At 37.8% G+C, this 11,188-nt stretch overlaps 1 protein-coding gene across 2 annotated transcripts; it reads right to left on the bottom strand.

Moving 5' to 3' along the window:
- Positions 1-2,362: 2,362 nt before the first annotated feature.
- orai2 (ORAI calcium release-activated calcium modulator 2) lies at positions 2,363-10,011 on the bottom strand. Of its 2 annotated transcripts, XM_044043031.1 has the most exons (4): positions 9,655-10,011; positions 7,003-7,027; positions 6,094-6,329; positions 2,363-5,426 (listed from the first exon to the last, which is right to left on the bottom strand). In XM_044043031.1, the coding sequence occupies exons 3-4, from the start codon at positions 6,322-6,324 to the stop codon at positions 4,875-4,877; spliced, it is 783 nt and encodes a 260-aa protein (XP_043898966.1). In that variant the 5' UTR covers positions 6,325-6,329; positions 7,003-7,027; positions 9,655-10,011; the 3' UTR covers positions 2,363-4,874. The 2 variants fall into 2 exon arrangements, with proteins under 2 accessions (XP_043898966.1, XP_043898965.1); XM_044043030.1 differs by lacking the exon at positions 7,003-7,027.
- Between the last annotated feature and the right edge of the window lie 1,177 nt (positions 10,012-11,188).

Here is an 11,188-nt window from a genome sequence, read left to right as displayed (position 1 = left end):
CCACATTATTGTCCCCGCTGCTCCTCGTCCTTTTCCTGTTTCTGTTTCGTCGTGGAAGACGCTCCGAGAAGGGAAGTGGAACATTCCACATAGCTCGACATAGAGGGGAAGAGTGGAATGTACCAAGTCACGGAAAGTACACCAAGGCTTTTAAATCAGTGTTTCTTTGTGCAAGAGCAGCACCACCTGTAAAAAAACAAAAACCGTTCATGTCCTCGCAGGTCAAATAAAAGAAAAAATGGCAGCTGAAATTGTTGTTACTTAAAAACATTTTTGCTAAAGCAGAAAAAAATCCCACCACCTATAGGAAATGCTGCCACCTGCTGGACGTGCTTTCTCCCCCCCTCTTCTTATAAAAGCTGCCCAAAAGCTCTTTGTGTTAAAGTTATCAACAATAAATTTTGTGACTATAAATTGATGTTTTTCCTTGTTGTGTTCTACACAAAACATAACAATAACATGGTTGTATTTTATTTTATTATAATCAGATAAAAGACCCATTTAGACATCAAGATATCTTTCACCAGGTGACCTGGCCAAGAAAGGCAGCAGCACATGTAATAGTTAATCTATTATTATTATTATTCTTACTCAAAAACCATTATCTAGGCTGGGATAACCAAGCCTTAACTGGTCAACAATACCCTTTACAGCTCACTCACCTCCACCATGGAGCAGCAAACCTTTCACAATAAAGTTTGTGACTGTCGCACTCGTCTTGTTTTTCCTTTACTCATTTTGATTTGATTTGATCAACTTTATTAATCCCAGAGGGCAATTCTGTTCAGTAGCCCGCCAAGAAACGTACAGGCTCCAATGCATACATACATACACACATACATACATACATACATACATACCGGTGCAGATATTTGCAATGTCATTGAGAGCAAGCAGGCTGTGTCACCTACTGAGACTACAAAGTGTGCATTAACAGTGGGAGACCAAGAAGAGCCCACTAATAAATAAATACATCTGGTCCACAATGCAAGAGACAGCATAAATACATATGCATTATAGCATAAGTACATTAATAAACAACCGAGAAATGTTTAAAAAATTCACAATGTTGTTCAGACACGTTTTTCAGTCTTTAACACACAAGCTGTTGTGCCAGCAGATGAATGAGAAGGTCAAAATACTTTCAATAAAGGACATGTAAAATATGCACTGTATCTTCCTACTTACATCAAATGACTTTAATTTCCTCGGTAGGTACGTCCTCTGTTGGCCCTTCTTACCAATAGCATCTGTGTTGACATCAAAGCTGTCCTTTTTCTGCCAGTGTGAACAGATTCACTCTGACAGGCGTAGTCCTCCTCCTCAAAGCAGGTTCAGGGGTCAAGGACTAGATAAACAAAAGAGTGCAATAGATTTTAACAAGCTAAGCGTTATCAGTTACTGTCTATGCTTAGTTAGCTTTTCATTTACTTCTGTGAAAATACTCCGTTGTAATCTAACGCTAACTTAAGATATTAGTGTGTAGGTTTTATTTTATGGCTATATAGCTAAGTAAATGAAAGTAAATTTCTTTTTGAAATAACAGTTTGCAGTTCAGTTGCAGTAAATACAGTTGCATCGTTGCAGGCTATGTTTAGTTGTAATACTTAATAATAAATAGTAATACTAATTTTTACATGTTATATCCTGAAAAATCCATCCCCCTCGACACCCCTCACCTACCCCGGCCCTTCCCGACAAAATATCACTCTGAACTGACTTCAAAACTTGTCCTATTGTTGTGAATGAGGACCGTGGAGCATTTCGTGGGGTTGTACTATAGAATAGGTTTCACTAACAAGGATATACGTAATTTATTGACACATCAGCATCACATTTTCATAAGTATCAGGACTTTAAAAAGAATATCCGGTCCATCACTCTAAGACGTCCGTGCACAACATGAACAATAGCAACAATTCCCATTGTTACACACGGCGTCAGTACAGTACGACTCGTAAATTGAACTTTATTCTCGAAGTCTGAATTTTCTCAATGTGGCCCGAATACTCCGTCGTATTACATGGATCACACTTTAAGCACACATTACGCTGCAGTTACGTTCATTTAAGTAAACAAATAATAAACAACAATACGTAAACGTACCTGTTAAAGTCTTCATTAAGTTCGTCATGTTGCAAATATTGCATCGCGCACCGCATCGTGGCTCCACCCACGACAGTGAGCTGATGCTAAGTGATAATTATGAGATAGTAAGTCATTTTGCCATGTTATGTCACTAAACAGGCTTCCACACATTTGAGTTTGACCTCGGGAAACAAAAACACACCTGTTCATCATTAGTAAAAGTCCAACCCAGTGTCTCGGAATGACTGCACATGAAATACTATGACAACTATGATCCAGTTATTATATATTAGTTTATTAATTTTTTAAAAATCTTTTGCAGGTTGATTCTCTGCCGTTTTCAATCACAAAAAGCACAAATCCACAAACATGAGAGACATAGCAACAGTTTTTCTGACAAGTAACTTTCTGTTTGGACTAAACTACAAGTGCACTTTTTCCTCTTCGGAGAAACAAAAAAACATCTGTGTGACACTTTGGTCAGGCATCTTATTTGGAATGTCATAACAGGTTTTCCCTCTTTTTTTAAAAAACAAAACCCTTTACAAAACACAATTTGAACGTGCTGTTCATTTTTCCACTTTGACCTTTTCTCCCTGCGAACCAGGACCTGACCTTATATTTCCAATAAAGAAACAAAGTGGGAAAAAAAAGAAAAAAGATACGCTTGTGTTAAAACATTTAGCAACACATGAAAAGGCAATGATTCTGTAAGGCAGAAGGATATTTGGACAGGAGCACATTCATATTTAAGCAGCATCAGTGTGACCGGTTTGACGCCTTTTCAACAGGATCTGTGGTCTCTGTAAAAAAAAAAAAAAAGATAAAAAGCTGCAGGAAGGAAGAAAAAAAACACAGACAGAGAAACCTCTTTGCTATTTTACAAGAACATTTAAGACTTTTAACAGTTTATAAACTATGGCGGTCGTCGTTTCTCCTTGTATGTGCACAGACATGAGCGAAAAACACACTAAATCAACCACAACACAGTCAAACACTTTTGACGTTTGTGTTGTGATTCACGAGTGAGTAGCGTTAAGGCTCGGCAGCATTTTACTGCATGTCTGTTTAAGACTGTTTATTTTATCTCACTCAAGCCTTACTCAAGACGTACAGAATAATCGAGTAAAACTTTTAAACATGTTTAAAATCACATTTTCACGTTTTTAGCTTAACGGTGCAAACGTCATCTTTGGCCAAACCATAAACACCAGCATCAAAAGCAGAAAATAATATATATATATACATATATATTTTTAAATGATCCACATTAAATTTGGCAATTTCCTCATGGCATTAATGTTTATTAGTTTACTCTACTGGTGGCCATTTGAATTCTATACATTAACAGTACAGTAACAACATGGTCAAAGTATGGTTAAAACTTTATCATCAGTTGGCAATACTATACTATTTGTAAAGGGGTGTAAGAAAATAAACATTACCGGAAAAATTGCAATATTTCATGGCATATCGGAAATATTGACGGTAGTTTTGTGTTGGTAAGTGTAATTATAATCTAATAGTGTTGTAATATGGATAGATTATTACAGTAATACACAATATTTCCAGTCTGACGTCCAGGCAATAGTCTGGTAATAAGAATTCCTATGGGCTACTATCAGTGTACAAACTGGCAATTACAATATTATAAAGGTGAAATGCATCGTCGCTTATGTTATTACGAGTTTATAGATAAAAGATGTAGATAAAAATGGTGCCTACCGACTGCCTTCAATTCATTATAATATTTATTTGCGAGTTATCGCACTCTCGTAAATTTTTAAGTCTTAAATACTTAAATATCATCATGTGAACGGACAAATATGCCACACAAACTTTAAAATATGATGTGGTTTTTTCTGCGTTTGTCGATCTACTCTGCTCCGTGTCAGTAGCACGACTGCAGCATTAACATATGCAGATAGACCTAATCTACACAGAAACAGAACTTTACACTACACAATATTTGTCTTTTTGTTCCATAAACACGGCACTGTTTCAAGAAATAACTGGATACACACAAAAAGCTGTAGTATATATATGCCAGCCCTGTATGTGGTGCCGTAACACATAAAAACTAATAAGACGATGGGGAGCAGGTGCGTAACGCTTGAACTCTGCGTGCAAACTCCAAACACAGGAAGAATGATGTCTCGCATAAAGGATAAAGGTTTGAGAGGTGATGCTATGACATCGGTTTTCCTGAAGTTGCATTTTGGTTTCATGTTTTTAGATTTTATCACTCTGGGACCCGTTTCTCCAAGAACGTTGATTCTGTGTGGAGAAACAGTTGATACGATACACCTGTACGCGCCCTAAAGCTGACCTGGTATTACATCTCATTTACAAAATAATTACCATACTATTACCATACTGTTGCTGTAAAGTGTCGCCAAACCTGTCTTCCGTTTTCAAACACAAGTGATTCAATCTGAGACTCATTGAGAACAGAGAAAAGACTCCGACTTGAACCGTTACCTGCATCAAACTCCGACCACGTCGAACCAAACAAAAATGGCACATTGAACCTAATAGCCCTTTGACTGTAAACTGTTTTTTTTTTTAAACATTAACTGTTGACTGACAGAGATTACAGATCAAAAAACAGACAAAGCTCACGGAAACAAATCTTACAACACAAATTGACCTTAAGAATAAGTTAAGAGTCTGACGTGTAACAGCCCAGAGGAGCCTGAGTCCGGGTGAAGCGACACTGGTGACCTGAACAAACGTCAGAGGAGTGAGGCTTCATAAATATGAGAAACAAGTGGAAGTCGTCGTTGTCACACAGTCAGGAGGCCACTCTCGTGGCCGTCCAGCTGGATCTTAATCTTGTGCAGTTCTTCGATCTCCTGGTGGTGTCTCTCGGTCTTGTGGCGCACCAGAGAGCGATAGAAGTGTATGGTGAACACAATGAAAATCACCCCCACCGGGACCATGATGATGGTGGAGGCCAGCGCCGCCTGCCAGCCGTTGTTCTGGGCCACAGGCGTGGTCGACGTGGTGGAGACCTTACTGACCCCGCCAGAGTTTACGGGTAGGAACTTGATCCAGCAGAGGAGAACCACCTCGGTGAGGAACAACAGGATGCCCAGGGCGGTGGAGAAGCCCCAGGCCAGCTCGATGTAGTGGTGCATTCGCTCGTGTGGCGACTCACTGACGGAGTTGAGGTTGTGGATGTTGCTGACGGCCTCCACGTTGGGCAGGATGCAGGTGCTGATCAGCAGAGCGAAGAGGTGCACGGCCACCAGCACGGTGGTGCACACGCTGAAGGCGATGAGCAGCACGTGGGGGTAAGTGTACTGCATTTCTAGCTCCACCTCCACCATGGCCACCTGTGACAAAATGATCAAAAATAACGCTGTGTGCTTCCCAAACCTCAAAATGACGACATCTGAACACGCCTTGTGTTGTTCACACACCAAAAGTAAAGATAAAGGAGTTTACTGTCACAAAGAATCTATGAACTGTGACATTGAAGAAGCTGAAATTAAAGAGAAAAAAACTGTCGAACATGAATTGATTCAGAATTATTCGGTAAGGGATGACCGGTTAAATAATCAAACAACTGTTGCAGTCTTAATTAAAATAATTGTGAAGGGGGAGCTGTATCTGTGACATATTTATGATCCAAAAACAAAGTCTTGCAAGTACCATCTTAACACAGAAATGGAGGTGGTTTAAAATCAGCTCAGTCTTTGAATTAAAATGGCTTTAAAATGTAATATATTACAATATGTCACCCTTAAATGACTAAAACAGTTGGCAGAATAAGCAGCTGCCTCATCGACTTCTAAGCTTGTGCCCCTTCCAACTATTATTTTTTGACGAAGAAAATGTCTACCTGCACCTGCTGTGACACGAGTATGGTAAATATTATGTTAATTCTTACTACAGAAGAGACTAAACGACCTCTGCAGTTGAGAATAAAACATAACTGGTGTCGGTTATCGGCAAAAGCTCTTGAAGATATTGATAATAACACAGAATAACATGACTGACCATGGCGAAGCCAGAGAGCAGTGCAGATGTCCTGCTGGACGCCTTCAGCTTGGCTCTGCTCAGGTACAGTTTCCTCCAGGACAGCGCTTGAACCGAGTGATGGTTAGAGCTGACCAGCTCCAGGTAACTGCGCCGCACCCAGTCCCGATAGTCCATCCCCCCTCGGTCCTGACCCGGCTCTGAGACTCCTGGATCTGGGGAGCCCATTGGCACGTTCAGCTCCCTGCTCATGGCTCCTGGTGATGAAGATGACGTTTGTGTTATGTTAAGAGTTGGCATTTAGACCATAAATCACACAAAAAGATTAAAAATAATAATTTCATCAGGCCTGTGTGCATGTCATTTTATGTATTAATGACACTATTAATATTGACTCAAGTTGAAATGAATATTGACTTTTATTGGGGCCAGTACATAGCAGGGACCACAGCCAAATACCACAACATTAATAACCCAAGGCTGTTTGACAGTTCCTGTGCCTAAAGGGCCTTTATATACAAAACACATAATTAGTTAACATTATACGTTTTTCTGCAGCTGACGGCTGATACAGGATTCCACGCTTTCTTTTTTTCCCTCCATTTAGAACCAAAAATGTATAAGAATGATTGCTTAAATAAAGTAGCCCATTTGCTTTCGGATTTTAAATGATGCCAAAAGGAACACAACACAGACTTCATGCAGTCAGTGTAATCTCGCCATCAGTCACTGGAGCTCCACGCTTCTGTCCAAGTTCATCGACATGTTCAGTCTTTTAAGGGAAAAACACAAATATTCCCACAACCCGGGATGAACTTTTTCTTCTTCAGATACACTCAAACATCTGCCACATTAATGTTTTTAAATGCTTTTTCCAAAGTCAAAGATAAAAGTCAAGATAAAGTGTAACAAAGGCCGCCTGGTACTGACCTTCCTCTCTATTGACGTGTGTGAGCTGAAGTAAAAAGATGACAAATGAAAAACAGGAAATATTGAGAAAAGTTACGCACAAGAACAACCCCAGGAGACGTTTAAAAATAAGTCAGCATCTGTACTTCTAATTTCCTGTTTCTACACAGTATGTTCTTATTCATATTAGAAATAACACAGGATGTTTTAAGTTCTAAATCATGATAGAAAACACATAAGTAAACATAAGTATTAATCGGAAATAAAGTTAGGTTAAACCAACTTCATGTTCAAATACTGCAGTTGTTTATTTAGTTTCAGAAAGTACGAGTAACAAGAAAGGTGAATTGTCAAAGCAGGGATGTCTATTGTTACACATAAACTGGAAATGAGTGTTTACTTTTTGGTGCACAGCCGATAAGAACCAGTCAGGAAGTGGATGTGGTAGACAGTGTCATCAGCACTAGTTTCTGTCCGTCCAAACGAAAATGAACTAAAAAAGGAGCGACCAGTATTTTTAAATTTCTCAATTTTTGAGGCTCGGGCAACTGTGGACGACAGGCGTATCTGGAGCAGAACTTAAGCATTTTTAAATGAAAATGAAGTAGTTAGGATGCAGCCTGAGACGTCCACCATGTATTCAGTAGATTGTTAAAAACAGAGCCTGCGTGAGCGAAAAAAACTGTTTTGATAAACACCAATCAACATTTCTTAACAACCACAGCAATTCATATAGAAATAATTTGCACTAGGGTGCACTTAGGTGAGTGTTTGTTAGTGGGCTTGTGGTGTGTGAGTGAGTGTGAGAAAGCTTGTCATAGGATATGGTTGATTGGTGTCCAGGTCCACATAGCCAGTGTGTGTGAGGCTGAATTGGAGAGCATATTTTACTATCTTATAAAATTTTAAATCGTATAAAGGTGAAAGTAAAGCAAACACAGGCAACTAAAAGCCACTTATTGGGGGAAGGACTGAAAGTCTAAAGTTTAAAACTGCACAAAGTGAAACTTGACATTGTGGCTCGTGTTTTTGACTGTGCAAACATGAACCACACAGGTTTTCCGAGTTTGTGCTAAAACTTGCACACCAACCATCTCATGAGAAAGTCAGCAGTAAAACAAACGTGGCGGAAAAGGAGTTGCCATGCACTGTAGTGAAGGCTGCACAATTTAGGAAAAATACACCTGATTGTATTGTAAGTAATTTAACTAAAGAAGGAAGAGTTAACCAATTGTGTGTGTTTATTTTAATTTTTATTTTATTTTTATGATTATATTTTATCAGATGGAGTAAAAAAAAAAGTATTAAATCGATTACTAAATTCACTGATTGTTTTTTTTTTGGGAAACACAGATCAACATTTTTCTACGTTTTACGGACCAAACAAGTACACCATTAATCAAGAAAATAATCAACAGATGAATCGATTATGAAAAATAATCCTTGGTTGCAGCACTAACAATCAGCTGATTTGTAAAGATCAATATTGCAGCAGCAGAATAACCCTTAGTGATCGATTGAAAATGAAAACACAAATATCAGAAGTGTGCATCAAAAATATAAAACATCCACAGAATAAATGTAATAAAAAATAAAATAATGACTATATTAATTGGAGTTTTGTAAAGGAATAATTGTTCATTCTTAATTCTGCTGATGATATATTCATGTGAATGCAGTATAACTGGATAAGCAACGTGATTAGTAGTATGCTTTTGAACATTTGCGTAAGATTGTTTATTTAGCAATTTTTCCATCCTTATCCTACTTTTTTTAACAATAAATGTTGTATTGTTTGAGTGAGTGTGTGAAATAGAGTTTAGAGAGAAGAAGAGTGAGATCAATATCTATGATTGTTCAATGTACTGTGCATGTTGTTTGTATAAGCTTACTTCAGTTACATAATCTACTAATTAACGGATAATTGAACAAATATGATTGCTGGAAACTACGGAATATAAAAAATGTGTATTATTTAGGTATTTTTTCATCCTTTTCCTATTTGTTTGATACAAATATGTTGTGCTGTCACCTATGTTTTATTGAGTGTGTGAAATAGAACTTTATTTTGAAAAGTGGATTTACGAGACTTGGATGTTTATATAAACTCACTTCAGTTACACAATCTACTAATTAACGGATAATCGAGCAAATATGATTATTGTGAACTATTGAATATATATATATTAAACTTTTGTGAGTTTGTTTATTTAGGTATTTTGCCACCCTTTTCCTCCACGTGCTGTGCTGTCACCTGTGTTGTATTGTTTGAGTGTGTGAAGTAGAATTTATTTCGAAAAGGTGTGTTTTCTACATGACATTATAAGAGAAGATGAGTTACACCCACGGTTACACCCAGTGGCCCCTTCACACCTGCTGATTTCGCAAAGCTAACACATGAGCCTAAGTACAGTATATTTAGAGCAGTGGTTAACTTAGCAGGATCCATTTCCCGAGTTCGCCTAACAGAAAGCTAACCCATCATTAAACTAACAGTACATTAGAAAAAAAGAGGAAAAAATCAACCATAACAAAAACACTCGTAGTTTAGTTGATGCATTTAAATGAGTATAACGACAGCGCTTTGCAACCACTCCTTAGCTAGCTAACTCAGTTAGCTCACTAAACATGTTTGTTTTTTTAACTACGATAGTTGTTTTATTCTTAACTTACCGGTTTGCTGCAGAGCCTTTCACAGAGTCAAACTCCACGGAGCAGTTCTTCCCACGCTGCGCGACACAATAAATGGAAGTATCCACACCAGGACGAACCTTTATCGCTGTGTTGTCTCGGCAACTTCCGCCTTTTCCTCACACATAATTATTAGCAACAGCAGCTCCGCTCAGAACACCGGCAGAAGAAGAGACAGAGTCCGTTTCTCCTCATACTCATCTCACCACAGTCACTGCCAGCTGAAGTTCACACCGCGGTCAAGCTTCCTGTCAATCTATTCTCCCAAGTCAATCCCTCTATCCAACCCCAAATTTGGAGCGGTGAACGCTCTGGATCGAAGCTCGCTGGTGTGCAGGGTTACCAACATCCGTTTTTCAAAATAAAACCACCGCGATCCGGATCCGGACTTCGGCGCAGTCGTTGATGTGTTGATAAATTGTGTTTTCACAGGCGCAGCTTTTTTAGACTTTATGGCACCGGTCGTCATATCATATCATGTCATATCATATCACTGTACAGAAAAATAAAATAAAATTGAATGTCCCCCTACATTGGCTGACTTGCCAATGGAAAATTGAGCAAAGCACAATTTCACTTTGAGAGTCCTCACTGCAAAAAAAAAGAAAGTGATCAAAGTGAATAGAAAAAAAATAATGTGCTGGATTATGTGGCTTTAAAAATGAAAACATCGCAGGAGATTAAAAAATATATAATGATAAACTACAGAAACATTTTAAAAAAAATCCTAGTTTGCAATGAATAAAGTACATCTATTCTATTCTATTCTATTTATAATATTATTTCTAATATTTCTGCTTATTTATAGTTCCTCCTGTTGAGCGTGAAAAACATATTGCTTATATTAGAGCTGAAACAATTAATCGATTAATTGATTATTAATCGATTACTAAATTTATCGACAACTATTTTGATAATCGATTAATCGGTTTGAACCTTTTTTCATGATTAAAACAAGATTTCCGATTTTTTAAGCTTCTTAAATGTTCATCTTTTCTTAATTTCTTTGCTCTGGATAACAAAGAAAACATTAATACTGACGAGAATTTTAGTTCTATAATATGACAATAACATCTTGTTGATTTTGTGTTATTTTATCCTGGTTAAATAATAAATGCTGGATGAAACTGTTTTGGAAAAGAAAGCCAAGTGAGATTATCCAATACTCCAGAGTATTATTGCTTTAATCTCAGTATAATTGTGTCTCTACTGTAAAGGCTTCCTTTCACAATGAAGAAGCACACTGTGGTGTTGTGCCGTATTACACACAGAGATAAAAGCGGCTTATGTTATTTTAGGAAGATTACATGTAGCTATTCTAGAATAAAGCCATGAAACAAACACAAGAATCCCAGCACTTAAGAGAACACGTGGCCTATAACCCAACTCACGATGAGTGGAAAGGATAATAATACTTAAGTTTAAACTATAATGACTCTCTCGAACACCTAACTCCATTAGTTCCACTGAAGAATTTCAAAGATTTTTTTTAAAATGAAATGAGATAAAAAGCACA

This window comes from Solea senegalensis, linkage group LG13 (genome assembly GCF_019176455.1).
Source record: "Solea senegalensis isolate Sse05_10M linkage group LG13, IFAPA_SoseM_1, whole genome shotgun sequence".
NCBI classification, from domain to species: domain Eukaryota; kingdom Metazoa; phylum Chordata; class Actinopteri; order Pleuronectiformes; family Soleidae; genus Solea; species Solea senegalensis.
Note: the sequence above shows the minus strand (reverse complement) of the source record. Positions and strands in the feature narration are given on the sequence as shown.